Raw genomic sequence first — 21,040 nt, forward strand, 5'->3', positions numbered from 1 at the left:
ACGGGGGGGGGGGGCTCTGTTTGCCAATGGGATGCCCTTTAAAGCATGGGTCCTAAACCTGTGGGTCACGACCCCTTTGGTAAAGCTCTGTTTATAAAAAGATTTATATTACAGTTTGTACCATTAGCAAACTTACCGTTATGAAGTAGCAGCGAAAATAATTTATGGTTGGAGAGGTCGCTACTACATGAGGGACTGTGTCGAGTCACAGCATTAGGAAGGTTGAGAACTACTGCTTTTTAAAAACTGGAGTTGTTTAGGCAGAGAGAGAAATACAAAGACAAGAGGTGAGGTGAGGAGGAGTAATTCTTCTCCCTGTGAGGAAGTGCCCTAGAGATTAGAGGTTGAAAACCACTTGGGCTGACTGGGCTCTCTTTCTCAATGCTAGGTTGGCAGCACCAAAGGAAACTTAGGGCGGGAAGCCTGGATGAGTAATTTTGAGTGTCTACACATTGTTTATTCGGACTTTACTCCCAAGAGAAACAGAAAGTGGAAATGATAAAAAAAAAAAAAAAAAAAAAAAAAAAAAGAAAGAAATAAAAAAGGAAAATATAAAAAATAAATGTTATTAAACCAGAACGTCCCGTTGGGAAATCATCAGATTTACCCTGGGATTTCTGGAGTTGGGCACTTAGCGGCTCTGCTACTATGGAAACGGGGAAGCGGTTGACTTGAGGGTCAGGAACCGGTTTGGGGGAAGGGAGAGGGATCCGTTCAGGAACTGGGCGTGGTCTCGGTTACCAAGGCTTCAGGGACGCTCAGGCCTGGCCTCAGCCCAGTTTTGAGGCCAATGAACCTCCCATCCTTCGCATGGCACCCAAGAAGGAGAAACCTACCGGGAGCACAAACTATAAGATATGGGAACCCTCGCTCATAGCTGCACACTTGAACCAGGTGAGCGCCCCGCCTCTCAAGTCCCTTCAGTCCAGGGAGCCTGGAGCACTCTGCTCAGTACTGCTCTCCCGGATCTTCCAGGTGCTTGACAAAAAAGTGAACTAGAGGAATGGGGCTACAGGTCAGTGGTAGGGCTGAGGGAGGCCCTGGGTTTCATTTGCAGCACCAGAAGCAAAAACAAGACAGGAAGGGAATTTCTGCCCTGCCATTTCAAATTGGGGTGACAGATCTGTGTGCGGAGGACAGGGTGTACCATTATGACTCCTCGGGCCCCTTTCAGTGCAGGTTTCTAGATGAAGTGCCCCGCTGTACTGGGACTGCTATCCTTGCGAACTGTTTCCTTCCTGTTTGACCGCTGATCATCCGTGGCCCTGCCCACAGCAATATTATAATAAATACTGGATGTAAACAGCCAGGACCCAGAATGGCAGTCTGTCAAAATAGAAAGAGACCTAGAAGAACATGTTCATATGTGATGGCTTGCCCTATTTTGTTTTCTATTGCTTCGGTAAATAACCGATTTCATTTTAATGTTATGGTCTATCACTGAGGGAAGTCGAGGCAGGAACCGGAAGCAGAAACCCCGCAGGAACTCTGCTCCCTGACTCTGGCTCATGCTCAGCAAGCTATTTTATACACCACCAGGCCACCTGCCGAGGACAGTGCCTCATACACTAGGCTGACCACTCCTCCATCAATCAGTAAGCAAGACTAGCTCACACAGACTTGGCCACAGGCCCCTCTGATATACACAGTCCCTCCCTTGAGACCCTTTCAGATGACTACAGGCTGTGTCAAGTTGACAGCTTAAACAAATGAGGTCATACTCCACACCTCTGCATCAAACATTTTCATCTGGGCATGGAGAGAAGGCTCAGTGGCTAAGAGCACTTGCTGCTCTTGCAGAGGACCAAGGTTTCATTCCCAGAATCCACATGGTAGCTCCCAACTGTCTGTTACTCCAGTTCCAGTGGATGCTACACTCTATTCTGGCCTCTGTGGGCACTGGGCATGTATATAGTACACATACATTTGTGCGGGCAAAATATCACACACATAAAATACATATATACAAAATAGTCATACATATAAAATACGTTTACAGAAAACAAAACAGGACAATTGCCTAAGAACATTTTCTTCTAGATCCCTTTCTATTTTTACAGATTGTCATCATGAGTCTTGCCTGTTTACATCCAGTTTATTAAAATATTATTGTGGGCAGGTCCATAGGTGACTTGGTGAGATTAACAGTCAAACAGGAGGAGGAGCTAGAGAGATGGCTCAGAGGTTAAGATCACTGGCTACTCCCCCAAAGGACCTGTGTTCTGTTTCCAGCACCCACATGGTGGGTCACAGCCATCCACAATTCTAGTTCCAAGGAATCTGATGTCCTCTTTACCTGTCAACCTAAGGCACCTGGCAGTCACATGATGCACAGATATACAAGCAGGCAAAATACCCATAAAAATAGTAAGTAGCAAATTATTGTAGAGGCCTGGGGTTGGGGTCAGCATTGTTGCTGCTGATCTCTTTAGCAGCCTGTGCTCATGCCAGTTGCCACAATGGACCTGTACAGGGAAATAAGAGATGTGTTGGAATATGTGGCCAGACTCTCAAGAGCTACATGCCTGGCTTGAAACTTCTTTGGGTAACCTGAAGAACTCATGAATTGGTTTAGTGCTATCTTCTATTCATCTATTTAAAAGGTGTAGGAGATCAGAGAAGATATTGCCACAAATGCACACAGCAATCTGTGACTCAAATCAGAGGGTCCATTGGGCATAGTGGTCCAGGCCTCACTCACTGCCACCCACCTACAGTGAGAAACCCAGGGGTTTCTAACACTAGTAGGTAGAAATCCATGTCTAGACCCTAATGTTTCTAAGTCAAAGTAGCAATTTGGGAAGAGAAAGGTCATTTGCACACATCCCAGCTTGCCATTGGGACTCTTATAAAAGTGGAGAATGGACTTAATTTTTTAATTTTATATATGAGTACATGGTTCACTAGAGAGTTTGTAGCTAAGGAAAGTAAAATGGACTTTGTGTTGCCCTCCACAGAAATGTCACCTATTTATCCTTATTTTCCAATGCAATTGTTTCTTTCTTTATGGAAAGTAATTCTATCTGATATGAAAATTAGTCCCAGTGAGTCGCATGAAAATAGCCTGACTCTCCTGTTGCTGCTGTGGCTTCATACATTGTGACTTTAACTCTTCAGCAGGGTTTCAATAACTCGAGAAATGAAACCTGTCAACTTCATAATCCCCAGTTACATTCTCAAATTCTCAGAGATGTTTGTCAAATCACTCTGCAAAAGTACCCTCTCTTTTGCAAGTCAGATCTAGCCAAAATAAATTTCTTCCTTTTTTTTTTTTTTTTGAGATGATGTTGGTCACAGGGCTTAGAGTGGGCATTTCTGCTGGAATAATACACCGCCGAACCACAGGGTTGGTGGGGACACCGAAACTGTGTTTGTTAGTCTAGTGCTGCAAGCATGAAGCTGTAATTTTCCTAGTTGAACTGGAAAACCCCTGGCACTATTTTTTTCTTATGGTTTAAAAACATGAAATAGTATCCAGCCTTCTTGATCCTGTTCAAATAATATAGGTTTAATAAATCTTCTATACTAGTAGATATAATTGCAAGTCAAAGTTATATGGTGCTTTAGATATGAAGGGAAGGAACTCAGTTTTCAGTTATTTGAAATGCATGCTTCCTTATTGTTGGAAGAAAATAAATATCTTCTAGTTCCTTCCATATTTTGTTAGCTTGGTTTTTGTGCCTGTAAAAGAGAAAATTCCATTGTGAACCTATCAGTGCCTAAGTGCATGCTCTAACCATGAGAATAACCAACTTGGAATTTGGCTAAAGATGACAATGTTTGTGTAAAGTCTTTGTTGATTGGGTTTGGCAAGGAGCTTTACATGTGGTATGTCTGAGAATATGCTATTGTTTTCATTCATGAAGACTTTGTTATTCTTTTACAGGTGTCTGTGTTTGAGTGCACCTGTGCTAATGTGTGTATTGATGTGGGGCCTGAAACAATGTAGTAATTCTCTGGTATTACAAAAGATAATTTTCAAATTACCTCATTGAAAAATCCAAACCAGTCTTAGTTCTGGCTTTACTTTGAGAGTAGCCTGCACTGGAATTTAGCAGAACCATCAGGTTCACAGTTTGATTCTGGTAAATTGACCTCATTTCCATGTTATATCTATACCAATCAATTAATAGATAAATTGATTGATTGATTGATTGACTGGAGGCTGGCCTTTTGAGCTGGAATTCTTGCCAAATTCCCAGTACATTTTAGTTGCTCCTGAAACATAAAATGGTGACAAGGAATAGAAGGCACTCTTCTTATAGTCTTATAGAAGACAAGGAATTACCAAGCACTCAGTGACTAAGAGATCAGAGGGTGGGAAGACCACTGGAAAACTGGGTATGTTAGAGCGGTATGGTAAAGGGGAAATGAGCTTGAGTGAGAAGACCAACAACTGGGATGCTTGAACTGAGAGAGAGAGAGAGAGAGACAGAGAGAGAGAGAGAGAGAGAGAGAGAGAGAGAGAGAGAGAGAGAGAGAGAGAAGAGCCAAGGCCACTTTTGGATGTGCATTGCTCCTGAATTAACTCTGCAAACCCAACCATCATCGACTGTCTTTGCTATCCATCTGTCAAGACACCAATTAACACATATGGAACGTGACATCTTAAATCTGAAAAGAAAAAAGGTTTAGATGCATTGTCAGTAATGTTTTACAAGTAACAACAGGGGTCTGTGTGTGACATTGACACATGTATGATCTACAATGGCTTTGGCACCCCAAAGATGCTTTGCTGTAGACATTCCCTCTTTCCCCAAGGCTGCACTTTCTATGATTTCAGCTATCCTCAGCCACCTGTGCTCTGAAAGCATTAAATTAAACAGATACGTGTAACTGTTAAACTGCACGGCTTTCTGAGCAGCACCGTCAAATCTCATATCGGATGCCCCTCCACTGCACCTATGACACGAGCCACCCTTATGTCCAGCGTGTCCACAGTGCATATGCAGTTTGTGCACTGGTCTCTTCAGAGCCATCAAATAGACTGCTGCATAGCACACTTCTTGTGCAGTGCACAAGGGCTCAAATTTCACCATCATCACACTCGACCCTGGCCTCATGGTGCACACGTAGTTATGATGGTGATTAGGTTATGCCAAAAGAAGTTGAGAAGTGCTTCTTTTAAGTGAAAAAAAAATATTATTGATTTAGTAAGGAGAGCAAAGAGGTAGGTTCTGAAACTGACTGCTATGAGAATGGGTATTCTCTCAGTCAGTTTGTGGGAAAGGGAAAAAGGAAGACATGATTACTGTCAAGACTGAAAAACTTTCATCTCCATAGTAAGTGCTTAGCTGAGAGGGGAAAGTAAGTTGCAGTAAATTGCAGTAAATTGCAGGGTTCAACACTATCCACAGTGCCAGGCAGCATTGGGGTCTTGGAGTATATCTCCAGATAATAGAGATTATCCTATAAATTAAAATATTTCCATATAGCTGTCAAGGAAGCAGCCATTGGCCACCATGATGGGAAAAAGTTGTTAACAACATGTCAATTTTCTGTTACTGTAAAGACATTTTTGACTGGCTAATAATTTACAAAGAACAGAGTTTTCTTTCCTATATACCTGAAAACCAGCAAGTGCTAAAACATGGTGGCAGCTTCCACCAAGAGCCCTGGCTGTGCTATAATATGGTGGAGGGTGGCCCATATGGAAGTATATGAAAAAAATAAATAGGGCTGAGCTGCTTTTTACCAAAGCTACCCCATAGCAACTAAGCTACTCCGGGGGGAGGTATTGAATGAAGATGGTGTCAACACATCCTGATTGCCTCTTAAATTTTTAATTTTTATGCATTTGCATTGTATTACATTTCATTATAAGTTTTTGGCACGTGGAGGGGATTCAAACCATAATACCAACCTCCAGAAGCTGCCATTTCTCCTTCTGTATGAAATTGACTTCTAAATCTATTTTACATAGGAATAATCATACAGCATGCTCCTTGGCTGGCTGCCTGGCTTGTTTTGCTTAGCATGGCACCTTTGATGGTTTGTACTGTGGGTTAGAATTATTTACTTTAGGATACATACCACACGTCACTGAACCACCTATCCATTGGTGAACACTGGGTAGTATCCCTCCTTGATTAGTGATTAGTTGATTATATAACCAACTGCTGTTGGTTATATAAGTGTACAAAAAATGCCCTAGGGTCCCTGCTTTGAATTTTGAGAATCTGTGAAGAAGTTTATTAGCTGGATCATCTGGCAGATACATTTAAGTTTTGTTGTTGGTTTGGTTTGGTTTTGTTGTTGTTGTTTGCTTTTATTTTGTTGTTATTGTTTGAAGAGCCCCCACAATGGCTAAAGTTTACATTCTCACCAGATATGTTCAAAGGATTCCAGCTCCACATCATCACCAATGTTTGTAGTGTTCTGGACTCTGATGCTCTTCTTGTTTGTGATAACCACCCAAGCTAGTGTAAGGTGATACGTTCCTCATGTTCTTAGTTTTATCTCTCCTATAATTTACAATGTTAATGCGTCTTTTAAAGTTCGTCTCAATCACCCATACGTCTCCTTTTGTCAATTTATAAACTGAGTTGTTTGGTGACTTATTATCACATCACAAAAGACTTTTAACTCTTCTAGATAGAAGCCCCTTGGCTGATATTATATTTGGAATGAATGTGTTTTCCTACCTAAAGGCAATATTTCAAGACAACAGAGTAGGTAGCCCCAATGTCTCTGTTCCACACAGAAACATTAAACAATAATAATGGGTTTGGGAGGGATGCATGTTTAAAATTAAAATAACCCTTGAGAAAGTCTAGACAGTGAAATCAGTCATATGTGATAAACAAAGCAGTGGGAAGCAAGGTGTTTCACCATGTTTTTAGTCTCATGTGCTGCATCGTGTGGTATGGCTGCCACGTGGTCAGAACCTTTCATCCTGGTTTGTGCTCTGCACTCCTCAGACTCCATATTTTCTAATAATTAGTATTCAGGCTTGCAGATTCTTTACCCTGCCTCCCAGGGCTGCAGGCAACCTGCTCCAGCAGAGTTTCTAGTACAGTCACTGTGTTTTTCAGCATTGAGGTTCCTTTCCAAACCACCTTTGGTTCCCTCAGCATATTCAGACAGTTGTTTAGAAACATCTGTCTAATAAATTTAGTGTATCTAATAAATTCAATGCATACATTCCTCTCGGAGATTTGTTATTTATTTTAATAAACCATATTTTTCTGTTTCTCTCTATGTCTTACATTTACTCAAAAACTGGACACTTGGAAATGTACAACCATTCTAGGGTTTGTAGATGGTCATGGAAGAGTTTGGTGCCATCAGGACATATCCCAACCTTTGGTGACAATGCATGATTAAATACTGGGGTCTTCTCTGGCTTATTCTGGCCCCCATGCTGGCTGGGTTTAAGTTTGTAAGTTTTCCCCCAAATATCCTACTGGGGCAATTAATGTCTTGTTGCTTTCTTTCTTCTACCCATAATCCCTTTCCCAATGATCTAGGGCTCTTAATGCCCTTGAAACTTTCATGTGTTCAAATCACATCCTTCAGCTTTACCAGCCTGGGTATACGATTTACTGTTCTCTCTGGATAAGCTCTGGATCATAGCAGATATAATCAGCTCCTTGTACAACCTATAGAGAGATTCAGAGTTAAGTTCTCCTCTGCTCTGCTAGACCACACGAAGGAACCAGCACAGACCAGCATTTGTGTGTGGAAAAGAGGTACTGGGGCTTCCTACTCTGCTATCTTGGTAATTTCACCTTGATTCAAGATATTTTTAACAAAGTTCCATTTTTTCCCATTTTCTCCTTGTCTAGCCTGCAGCAAGTGACACTGGGAGAAGAGAAATGAATGGCAGCTTTATTTATGACAATTTATAGGACATTTCCAGATTTTTTTCAAGGGGCACAAGCATTCCTTATTGAAGCTTTCGGGCTATACTCTGAACAGTGCCCCATGGCTTCAGGTTGCCTAGGATGTTTGTGTTTCTATTGAAATTTTGTACTAAAGTTAAAACTTTTGCATCAATACAAAGAAAAAGACCTTTGTCTCAGGGGAAGGGCTATTAGCAAACCGGGAAGAGAACTCTTTTTTGTTAACATATGATATACTTTTCTCCCAAAGATGTTCATCAGAATACCAGGATTCTCTGGAGATCTGAGCTGCTTGGAGTATCTCTCAGGTAGAATTTGGTTTAGAATTTTGTGAGTTACAGTCATTGAATTATTTTATATTTGATATTATCTGGGGGGATATCTTTTCATTTGTCCCTAGTTTAAAGCATCATTTTATCTATAGTCAAAGGGAGCCATAGCCTACACAACTGCCCATTGATAAGAGAGCCTCGCCACTTTCTCACTGTGACCAAAAAACCAAAACACTAAACCCAGGAAAGGTTGTAGACCAATATAACCCTTTGCCTACACAAATGGCCTGCTCCCAGAGTCATTGATTTCCATGTGGAATGATTTCAGGCCCAAAGTGGCCCAATTAAAAGACCAGGCCCTCTTCCACCATTTACCTACTGATGGTCCCCATTATTCATTTTAATAAGCCTTTAATTTTTCTTTAATATAAAATTTTTAAAATATTTAGAAGCACCTGACCTATTGATGTCCTTCCTGAGACACAAAAGCCTCGCCTCTAGTTCCTATATTTTCATTCTCTGTGTGTGCTCACCCCTTTTAATTTCACATAAGTAAGATTCTTTGCACAATATTGTTCTAGAGACCACCCTCTCCCCTAACCCCCTGCAGAATAACAGGATGCATGGGATGTCCTTGGGTTCATACTCCTCCTTCATAGAGGTAACTCAAACCTGTGATGAAGGGAATTTGTAGATAGACCTTGCAATTGAAAAGCAAACTTGTATATTTGGTCTCTTGCATCAGCCTCTACAGCAGCACTATGAGGTGAGCATTGTCAGAGTAGAATCATTGTTTTAAAAATGGCTGCTGGAGCTCATGTTCTTAGTGTTCAAACTTGAGATCTTAAAGCAAAGAAACAAATCTAAAAGGCATGCTTGATTTGTTTGAAGCATCAGTCTTCCTCCCTGGTGACCCTTGCCCCCTGGCTGCCAGCACTTTCTATTTAGATGAAGCTCTTGACTTCTTCCTGGGGCTGGTAAGTGGAAATGCTTGGATATGTACCTTGAGATTTTCATCTATGAGATACATTTTTTTATTAGGAAAACTGTTTCTTCTTCCCCAAAGAGCGTAGGAAGAGACTCCTTTGCCTACTAGGAAGTATATAACACTCTCTGGTTGTACAGCTTAAACTGGGCTTCAAAAGAGTGGGGCCTCTGTTCTTCTCCTCCCCCTTTCTGTCCCCCGACACTGTCATTCTAACAATAACCAAACATCGTCTGGTGTCACTAGTCTTGTTAAATACTTGGAGAGACATGTTCAGTCTCCGAGTGCTCTTCACCATTGCCGACAGTCTCCTCCCTCCAGTGCCTCTCCTTTATTCTCATGCCTTCATTATAGCCCAACCCTTTGCCTTCAGATCCCTTAATTGTTAAAAGAGCCCCAATACCTACTCAACATAAGACCACCTACTTCCATTCATTAAGATCCACTCATTCTTAACCTCATTGTTCCTAAATACTGCGTACACCATAGAAGTTCCCACTTTAAAAGTACTGGTGACCAATAATGACTTTCAGCAAAATCTAATCCACCTGCTTTCCTAAGCCCTCTCTAAATTTGTTACAACGGACCTTGAAATGGAATTGCTATGAATAAGCAGTGTCCTCATATCACAGAACCATAAAAAAGGTGCTAAGATGCTGGAATAAGCCCAACTCTAGGACCAGACACACATGTGTTGAATCTCATTTATCAAGCAGTGGAATAAATGACCTAGAACAACTTTCTATTTTCTCCAAACCTTATTTTTTTTTCATGTAAACATAACAATATTTTGAAGGCTTGTTATGAATACAAAATAATGCTTATTTTATAAACACATATTTAGGATGTAGCATTAAGTCTTCAGTAAATGCACTGACACCCTACCCCCACTGCCTGCTTTCACGCATATCAGTCTTCTCAGTCAAATTGAATCTCCATGTCCCACAACGGCTCCTATCTATTATTTGTGGCCTTTATAGAACATGCCTCACAGTAAACTTTCTTCTTAAAAACTATTTGTTTGTATTAATTTAAATTATGTATATATATGTATCTGTGTGTGGGTGTGTATATACATGTAAGTGCAGGTGCCCATGGAGGCTAGAAGAAGATGCAATGTCCTTGCTGAAATTATGGGAGGTTTTGTGCTGCCCTGTGTGGGTACTCTAACTGAAGTTGGGCCCTCTGGAAGAGCAATATGCTCTCTTAACCACCAAGCCATGTCTCCACCCCCCTTACATCTTTTTTTTAAGGCATAGTAAACCTTTTTATAAACTTTGGCTGACATTTATCTTCCCTTGCCTTGGCTCCAGACTCTACATTAAACTCCATACTTAGTTATGGAACACATTTTACAACGTGGTATCATTTTATGCTTTATGCTTTATAGGACATGAGCTATTAGTAATCACATCTTACACCCTAGTGTACACCCCACCATAACTAGCATAATGTTAGGTACACGATCCACATAAATAATAAGTTCCACTGATTTGCTTATTGATCTTGGAGTGCAGTGAAGCCTGTATAGTGGACACCAGTCTAAGTAGCAGACAGAGGGAGTGTAGAGTGAACAACAGATGCTGTTCCATAGAGCAGCAGTGACCAGGGAAGGAGCAGGCATGTAAGGGATCATTCTCTAGACTATTCAGCTCATGGTTGCTCCTTATGACACCTCTGTGAAGGAATACAGGATACAGGATACAGGATACAGGATACAGGAATACAGGATACAACTGCATGTCTAAAGCCCTCTAGAGCTACATAAAGAGAACTAAGCCAGCCAGACTACATAGAAAGAGCCTGTCTTGGGAAGGAGATATAATTTAGTCAGGGGAGGACTTGTCTCACAAGCATGAAGACTTAAGATCAGATTTCCAACGCTCACCTAAAAATCTGGGCATAATGGCTCAAGTCTGTAATCTCAGTGCTGGAGAAGTGGAGACGGGTGGATTCCTGGGACCTGCTGGCCGTTTGCCTAGGCAAATCAGTGAACTGCAGGTCCAGCCGGAGACCCTTTCTGAAGGAGTAAGGTAAGAAGTGACAGAGGAAAACAGCCAGTGGTGTCTTCTGACCTACATAAGCACAGACATACATAGACACTGACGTGCACACATACACACACGTGTGTACAAACACATATACAGTACAACGCAGAGAAAGAGGAGGGGGAGAGAGAGAGAGAGAGAGAGAGAGAGAGAGAGAGAGAGAGAGAGAAAGAGAGAGAGAAAGAGATTCTGTCTCAAAATAAAACACATTCAGCAAGCCCACTAGATTGTATTACTGTCCCCAGAAGAATGTCTCAACTCTCCATTCCACACTACAGAGACATTTCGCCTGCCAGCCAGGAGGCATGCTGGGAAGGTTCTCCAGAACATTTAGTTCACAGCCTGTCCTTATTACACCTCAGTGGAGAAATAATATTTTTCTATTATTAAATGTAGCCCAGTGACAATAGCTGAGTTGTGAACATTTGGGAAATAATAAAAAAGAAAAAAGAAAGAAAATGCTCATGGAGTCTTGAACAAAGCCTGTAATTCTTGTAAAGGTTTGGAAAGTGGCATTTAGCTGAAGATGGGTGTTGCTGAAATATTAATGCCCCACATCTCTTAAGTAAACCTCATCATAGCATATGTAATACCAGGATGATAATAAAAACAGTCTAAGTAAATTTTGAGGGGTAAATGAGCAATCAAATCGAAGTGCTTGAAGCCGTTATAAGCGTAGTCTATCAAAGAGGAAAATGTGTTTTATTGGTTAGAGCCCTTAAGCAATTTCTGAGAGGTAGTGAAGGTTTTTTCTTTTTTTCTTTTTTCTCCTTTTTTGATCCTAAACAGTAAGCTATTTCTCATGTTAATGTGTACTTAAGACTTACTGGAAATACTCATAATATGAGCTGAAGACTGATGTCTGGCAGCAGGCGTATTTCTGAAATTGGGTTGGTTTTTACTACTATATTTTCTGAAATATGCCTTCACTGGTATTTACAAAACAAATTGCCAGTTCACACAAAGGTTGTTTTTTAATAAAAGCCAATGAAAACAACCGAGTTGCTAGGAAGAGCGTTAAAAGGGAAATGGACTTTTCATAACCTCACAGTATAATTCCTCCTTCTGGACAAAAGTGTATTATTTGAATGAGTTTGGAGCTAAAGGGAATTAGTATGTCAAATTATCCCACTGAGCTGTTATGTGTGATCATTTTTATTGCAAGTGAAAAAGAGCATTAAATGCAAGTAAAAAGTGAGCGTTGCCAGGGAGCTTGGCAACAACTTAGGAAAATGCCAGTGGAAGCGAGCGGCTGTTGATCAGTGTTCTCTCTGGCCATGGAAACTGTCACTGGCTCCCAGTTCCCAAAGTGTCCTGCCTGTCCCAGGGACCCTAGTCCTACTTCTTGTGGCCTTTCTCTGCCCACCCATCTCCCCTTCCTCCACTGGAAGAGAATGGCTTCCACAAAAGCTCCTGGCGATTGCAGGCTCTATTCTTTGCCTTCCCTCCCAGCCAACTGCTTGCTTCTCATCCACATCCTCTCCAGCAGGATGCAGAAAGCAGCTCCTGCCACACCCTGCTGGCACTCGCTGACACTCCTCCTTTCAGTAAACTCTAGTGGTTGGCGCTTTTAAGAGTTACCTGTTTTGAATCGTTGCACTGTGATTTCAGTGCCCCCGCCCCATGGCTGCCCTCTGACTCTACAGATTCCCAGACATCCCAGACTCCTAGTGCTTCAGGCTTGATCTCCTTGGCTGCAGCATCTAGTAGTGATGGCACATAGCATGCTTCCTCCCAGATGACCAACTGGACTAAATATACTGATGCAGATCGCTGTCTGCAGGGCAATGATCATACCTCCCCCACTGACATTAAAACCATTGCTGAGCTGACTCACGCCAATCAACACATGAGAAATGCTACCTTGCTTGATATTTAAGGCTTTACATACCCAAATTTCAATTCTGTGTTGTCCCCAGCAATCCTGACCTTGTCTGAGGCTGTTATTCACCAAGACTGTAACCAGAAAGGAAAACCCTAAGTGCATTCCCAAGTCCTTTTCTCTAGTCCATGATCAACTCTTCAGTCTCTCGTTGGCTCCACCTTTGAAATCGTCTAAGCTTCCAGCACTGACTCCCTGCTGTGCCTAACCCTAGTGACAGCCATTTTTCGGCCCATGCTACAAAGTAGCCAAGACTATCACAGCTTTGCCTGTTCCTCCAGTGCTTGCTGCCTCAACCTCTGCTCTCCATAAAGCAGCTGCATGATCCTAACGAACTCCTATCGAGTGTTTCTGGCCTCTCCTGACTTTGTTTCACCCTGTCACCTAGCCCACTGTAACCACACTGGCCTTTTGGGCGATCCTGAAGCCATCAGACAACACAGGGCTGCCTTGGACTTTGTTTTGCTGTGCCAAGAAGTTTCGTGAGCCATGCTTGTCCACGCTTCCTTCAGGTTCTGCTCCCCAGATGCCCCATTGGAAGGACAGGACATATACTGTGAATTAAATCAACATCTCCCATACTGTTTTCCTGCCAAATGAGACTAGGCTCTGAGAGGACAGCCACTGGCTCTTTCTCCCTGCCTGCTTCCCCTATCTGGCTTGTGGAGGAGCTCAGATGTGTTTGCTGAATGAAGTGCTGGTAACAGTTGCATGATAAGGAGCACCTGGTGACAGTGTTGTTGCTGTTTGGAATAGCAACTCAGTAAAATGCATGGCAGGCACTAGAAGGCACACATAACCTGTGTATTTATGCATAGTCATTATTTCTAATGTCACTTTATACATAGACTTCAAGCTCAGCATTCTCACAACTGAACAGGCCTCCACACCTCCATATACTCTGTCTTTGCTATGACTGTCCTATGCAGTATGATTAAAAGTCACTCTTGTGGCCCCAGAATGAAAATAGCCATCAACTCTTGCCTGTTCTTTGCTTCTAACCCTTCAGTCCCACCTCACGATTTCGAACCAGCCATTCTAGAACCCTCTCCTTTCCCCTAACCTGTCTTCATCCAGAAGTGAATATACAAACTATTTGAACAGTCATCCTATGTCAATTAAGATATGTATGAAAACATAAATCAGTTTTATTCTCTAATTTATATCTCGTCAGATGATAGGATTTTTAGTTTATTATTCACCAAATTGTTCTAGTAATTTCAGAATCGTGTGTTGATTTTAGGAATGTGGTGTAGTCTTTTGGGTGCCTTGACTTTCATTCCTTCAGTGATGCTTTGGCTAAGTATGAAGAGCCCAGGAGTGCTGGCCTCATCTGCAGCTTTCCCACTGAACCTATAACCAATAAATCAGAGTGTGTTTGGTACTGTGTACACAGAGCCCTTATTGGTGTTCTCGGCATACTCAAAAGTCTTTCAGTTTTTGCTAAACTTTTAGTATTACAGTTAAAGCTTTTCTTAGCCCTCATACCCTCAGAGATTTAGGCACATGTAATTACTTTATTATCTTTATTATTAAGTAAATGATAAAATTCTTGCAATGTCACATTTAACTGACTTAATTTTTATAAATTAATGTCACAATTTGTATATTAAAATATAAATGTTATATTTACTATATATACTATTTACACAATAAAATATGAAATAAATTTATAATACATATAAATATATATTTATATACATGATCCAGCATATCATAGATGCATATATATGATATATAATATATACCATATATAATGTATATATATTATGTATCATGTATCACATACCATGTTTCACATACCATGTATCATATTTCATGTATCATACATCATATATCATTCAATCTTATGTCATATATCATGTCACATGTCATATATCATATATCACATATCAATCATAATAATATATGCTTATATATGTTTATATATGATATTTGAAATTTTTCATTTTTCATATGTTTATATATATTTTATAATGCATAAATTATAACTAATTATATACTTTTTGGTCACTTTGCATTTATTGTATTATGAACCACAATGAAACTAGCATTTGGGACTGAACACATTCAATCAGATTAGTCCACTGTAGTGGACTAACAGTAAACCCATTTCATACAATTATTGAATAATCAGATAGCATTTCTCTTAGAATTGGTATTTTATCTTGTTTCAAATACACTTTTTACTTTTTAGTTTTTATGTATTTTCTCATATTGTTTTATTCTTTAAGTAAAACAAAAAGGGTTCATTACTACCTGGTCATCCATCTGCATCACTGGACTTGGGTCTCACTCATGCACCTTCCCCAGCCCTTCCCTTCTGCTCCCCTTCCTTCCTCCAGTTAGCCCAACTTCTAGTTTCTATCACATGTTTTTCATCACTTACTCTTCTTCTCACCTCCCTAAAACTCTTCCTCCCTTCTCATCATCCCCTTTCTAGTTTCATCACCCCTCATAAATAAATAAACAAACATATACATATGACTACATACATGCAAATGCACATTTTAAGTTTAGGTTCCTTACATGAGGAAAATCATGCAATGATTTTTTTTCTGAGTCTGGCTTATTTCACTTAACAAAATGGTTTCTAGTTGCATCCCTCTTCCTGGAAATGTCATAATTTCATTTTTCTTTAGGACTGTATAAAATTCCAGTGCCTAGATATACCACATGATCTTTATCCGTTCGCCTGTTAATGGATATCTAGGCTGGTCCCTCCTGTCACTGTTGTGAACGGTGCAGCGGATGAATGCAGACATGCAGGCGCCACTGTGATACCACTTTTCTCAGTATGATTTGTTAAAGGAGATCTCTTGCAACATATGCTTTTGGAAGCTTTATCGAAAACTAACATGGCTGTAGCTGTGTGGGTTTGTTTCTGGGTCCTCTATTCTAACCCACTGGTCTTCCTGTCTGTTTTGTGTGGCTACAATGGTATGTTTGTCTTGGGCGTATAATTTGAGATTGAATTGTGATTGTTCTCTCTGCCAAGATTTGCTTTGGCTAATTGAGATCTTTTATACTTTCATATGAATTTGGAGATGTGTTTTCTTGTTCTGTGAGCAATATCATTGGGGCTATGATGGGGATGGCACTGGATGTGCAAATTGCTTTTGGCAAGACAGCCATTCTCACAAGCTTCTTCTGTCTATCCATGAGCAGGGAGGTCTTTCCCCCTGCCAGTTTCTTCTTCAGTGTATTAAGTATCATAAAGTTCTCACTGTAGAGGCCTCTTATTGGCTCTATTGGAATTATTCTAAGGTATTATATTTTTCTAAAGCTATCAGCAATTCTTTTCACTGAGTTTTTTCATTTATTAATTGATTTTTTTTTTACATATTCAATGTTTCTGCTTTTTAAGTCTTAATTTCCTTGCTGAATTTTTCCTCTGTGTTGCTTGTGGTTTTGTTTTTGTTTTTGTTTTCTGGTTTTTCTTCTACGTTGACTTTTCCCTCTGGGCCCTGTATTGAGTTCATCCACCTGTTCACTGATTCCTTTTTTACGTCATTGATCACTTTTAGCAGCAAACCTTTGACATCTTCATTCATCCTAAGACTTGGTTCAGCATCTGTGATTTCAGTAGCTGAGGAGTTATGGTCTTTTAGAGGAGTCTTGTTACAGGGCTTCTTTATGTTGATTGTGCACTTGTGTTACAATTCACATGTCTATCGGTTTGGCTATCTCTTCTGGATTTGAGTGAAGATTTTATTAATGGACAGCTTACTCATGAAGGTTCAATTACCAGTACCATTCTGTGAGAAGGAAATGGACTGTAGCAACATCAACATTAAGCCACATGAAATATAGAAGCAAATTTAAAATCAGTTGCAGCCTATAGTCACATCACCAGTAACCCCAAAGCTGCAAGAGAAAACTACTGGGACCATGCTTTGACCATGGAAATTATTTACAATGACTGCAGAAATAAATAAATGAGAAAAAGAAAAGAGCTATATGTCTTGGTCAGAGTTACTATTGCTGTGATGGAACACCATGTCCAAAAACAACTTTTAGAGGACAGGGTTTATTTTGTTCATAGTTCCATAACAGCTCATCATCAAAAGCAGAGAGGGGAAGAACTCACACAGGAAAGGAACCTGGAGGCAGGAGCTGTTGCAGAGGTCTTGGATGGTGCTGCTTATGGGCTTGCTTTCCCATGACTTGCTCAAACTGCTTTCTTATAGGACTCTGGACCACCAGCCCAAGAATGTCCCCACTCACAATGGTCTGGGCCTTCCCCATTGATTACTAATTAAGAAAATACACTATAGACTTATCTAAAGACTGATCTTATGAAGCCATTTTCTAGATTGACGTTTCTTCTCTTTGATGACTCTGGTTTGTATCACAGGCACATAAATCTAGCCAGTATAATGTAGAAGGGGTCAAAAGGAGAAATGGGTTAAACAAAGGAAAACAAAGAATAAAGAAGAATTTGATGAATTTGATGAGAAAGGAAAAAGAGCAAGAAATTACCCAAATTAAAAAACAAACAAACAAACAACCCAGGGCTTCCCAATACTGAAAAAGTTCAAAACAAAATTAGATAAATATAAGAATAAAAATTAAAAACATTAAAATTTTAAAATTAAAAACATGGAGGAAAACCCAAGATAGCCAAAGCAATAATAGAACAATGAAGAACTTGTAGAGATATCACTATCCCTGATCTCAAGCTGTACTACAGAGCAATAGTGACACAGAGCATGATACTGGCATAAAACCAGACTGCTCAATCAATGAAATTCCACCGAAGACCTAGAAGTAAATCCACACACTTATGAACACTTGATTTTTGACAAAGAAGCCAAAACAATACAATGAAAAAAAAGACAGCATTTTCAATAAATGGTACTGGTTCAGCTGGCAGTCTGCATGTGGAAGAATGCAAATAAATTCATATCTATTTCCCTGTACAAAAGTCAAGTCCAAGTAGATCAAAGACCTCAATGTAAAACATAAAACAAGATACACTAAATCTGATAGAAAGTAGGGCATAGTCTTTAACACATAGGCATGGAGGCACCTTTCTGAACAGAACACCAACAGCTCAGACACAAGATCAACAACTAATAAATGAGACCTTATGTCACTGAAAAGCATCTGTAAACCAAAGACACCGTCAAAGCAACAAGACAGCAGTCTACTAAATGGGAAGAGGTTTTCACAAACTACACATCTGACAGAGGGCTAATATCCAAATTTTACAAAGAACTCCAGAAACTAGACATCAACAAACCAAATATCCAATTTAAAAAAAAAATGGTGTGTAGATCTAAACACAGACTTCTCAACAAAGTAATCTCTAATGGCTGAGAACAATTAAATAAATGTTCAGCATCCTTAGTCATCAGGGAAATGCAAATCAAAATGACTCTGAGATTCCACTTTAGACACATCAGAATGCCTAATATCAAAAATTCAAGTGATAGCACATGCTGGCAAGGATGTGAAGCAAGGGGAACACTCCTTTGCTCATAGAAGTGCAAACTTGTACAACCATTTTAGAAATCAATTTGGTGACTTCTCAGAAAATTGAGAATAGATCTACCTCAAAACTATTCCACTACTGGGCATATACTGAAAAGATGCTTCACCATACCATAAGGACACTTGCTCAACTATGTTTATAGCCAGAAACTTTTAACAACCTAGATGTTCCTCAACTGAAGAATAGTTAAAGGAAATGTGATACATTTACACAATGGAGTATTACTCGGCCATTAAAAATAATGACATTATAAAATAAATTAGCCATTGGGTATATATGGAGGGAGAGGACTGGCTGAGGGAGGAATGGGATGGGAACAGGAAGGATGACGGGGTGGGGTAGGAGGGAGGGAGAGAGTACTGGAAGAGACAACTAGGTTTGAGGAGGGGGCATCTCTGGGATGATCTAGAAACCTAGGATAATGGAAATTTATGAGGATGATTCTAGCTAAGACTCCTCAAAGAGGGATATATGGAGCCTGAACCAGCCATGTCCTATAATCAGGCAAGACTTCCAATAGCGATTGGGACACCAACGCAATCATAAAACCTTAGATTTATAATTTGTCCTGCCTACAAAATGTCCAGGGGTAAAAGATAGAGCAGAATTTGAAGGAAGATCCAAACAATGACCCAGCCCAGCCCAGCCTAGTCCAGTCATATGCCCCAGTTTGAGACCCATGCCAGGGAGCCCACCCCTAACTATGATGATACTCTGTTACACTTACAGACAGGAGCCTAGCATAACTGTCTTTAGAGAGTCTTCACCCAACAGCTGATGTAAACAAATGACTGGTCTTCCTGTCTGTTTTGTGTGGCTACAATGGTATGTTTGTCTTGGGCATATAATTTGAGATTGAATTGTCATTGTTCTCTCTGCCAAGATTTGCTTTGGCTAATTGAGATCTTTTATACTTTCATATGAATCCCTATGTGGGGCAGTCTCTGGATGGCCTTTCCTTCAGTCTCTGTGCCACTCTTTGTCCTTTTATTTCCTTTAGACAGGAGCAATTCTGGGTTAAAATTTTGAGAAGCGTGGGTGGCCCTACCCCTCAACTGGGGGCATGCCTAACCTCTGAATGTGGTCTCTACAGTTCTCTCTCTCCTTTGTTGGGTATTTGAGGGAATATCATCCCTGTTGGGTCCTGGGAGCCTCTTGCTTTCTTGGCATCTGGGACTTTCTGTTGGCTATCCCCAGTTCCTCATCCCCCATTGCTACACACTGTTCAATTTCCTGACCCTCTGTACATCCCCCCGTCTCTTTCCACACCTGATCCTGTCCCCCTCTTTTCCTCTCACCTCCCCTCTTCCTCACAAGTCCCTCCTACCCTCTACCTCCCATGATTATTTTGTTCTCTCTTGTAAGTAGGACTGAAACATCCACATTTTGGTCTTCCTTCTTGGGCTTCATATGGTCTGTAAGTTGTTTCATGGATATTCCAAACTTTTTTCCCTAATATCCACTTATCAGTGAGTACATACCACATGTGTTCTTTTGTGACTGCGTTACCTCACTCAGGATGATATTTTCTAGTTCCATCTATTTGTCTGTGAATTTCATGAAGTCATTGTTTTTAATGGTGGTGTAGTACTCCATTGTGTAAATGTACCACGTTTTCTGTATCCATTCCTCTGTTGAGGGACATATGGCCATTTCCAGCTTCTGGCTATTATAAAAAAGGCTGCTATGAACATAGTGGAGCATATGTCCTTGTTATGTGTTAAAGCATCTTTTGGGTACATGCCCTCTGTATGAGAGAAACCCCTGATATCCATGAATGCTGTCTTCTGTAACAGTTCTTTGTGTTCCTGGAGCCTCTGCTGGCCACATTTGGCTTTGCAGTCTGGAGCTGAGCAGAGTCTCTCAACTGTTGAGACCCCAGATCATCCCCTCTAGAATGGCTATTTTAGCTAGAGGTGTCCTCCAATTACATTGAAGAGTGTGAACAGCAGGCATAGCACTGAGATGTGTGCAGATGGAAGACTTGACTTCATGCTAAAGGGATTCAACTATAGGTATCATGTACACCCCTAGTAATTCAGGGCTTCTGGATTTATAGTAGTGAATGACACTAGGTAGCTCCAGAATTCAATCCGCCTACCACTCTATCAACTGGAGGGCAGGCACTGGTGAGACAGCTCAGTCCATCAAAAGCTTGCCACAAAAGCAAAAAGAATTCAGTGCTGAGCACCCACATAAAGAGCCAGAAGGACCCCTCAAGATCCCTGACTAGACAGTTAGCCAACCAAGTTGGCAATCCCCAGGACCCAATGAAAGACTCTCTCTTTAAAAAGCAAGGTTAATAACTCCTGAGAACTGCACCCGGGGTTTAGCCCTGGCCTTCACATATATATACCCATACATACATAGGCACACACAGACACAAACATGTATATATACACACATACACACCACACACACATTACACCTTCTCTCTCTGTCTCTCTCTGTCTGTCTGTCTCTCTCATACTCTCTCTCTCTCTCACACACACACACCTCTCTCTCTCTCTGT

General features: G+C 40.7%; 1 protein-coding gene across 3 annotated transcripts in view; it reads left to right on the forward strand.

Moving 5' to 3' along the window:
* The first annotated feature begins 650 nt into the window (after positions 1-650).
* The window catches only part of Spag17 (sperm associated antigen 17), a 206,119-nt gene continuing 185,729 nt past the window's right edge, over positions 651-21,040 (forward strand). For all 3 annotated transcript variants that reach the window (XM_034500547.2, XM_076933023.1, XM_076933024.1), the window contains exon 1: positions 651-894. In XM_034500547.2, the coding sequence (XP_034356438.1) occupies positions 811-894 (84 nt within the window). In that variant the 5' untranslated portion in view covers positions 651-810. The remainder of the gene's footprint in view (positions 895-21,040) is intronic.

Source organism: Arvicanthis niloticus, chromosome 4 (genome assembly GCF_011762505.2).
Source record: "Arvicanthis niloticus isolate mArvNil1 chromosome 4, mArvNil1.pat.X, whole genome shotgun sequence".
Taxonomy (NCBI): Eukaryota; Metazoa; Chordata; class Mammalia; order Rodentia; family Muridae; genus Arvicanthis; species Arvicanthis niloticus.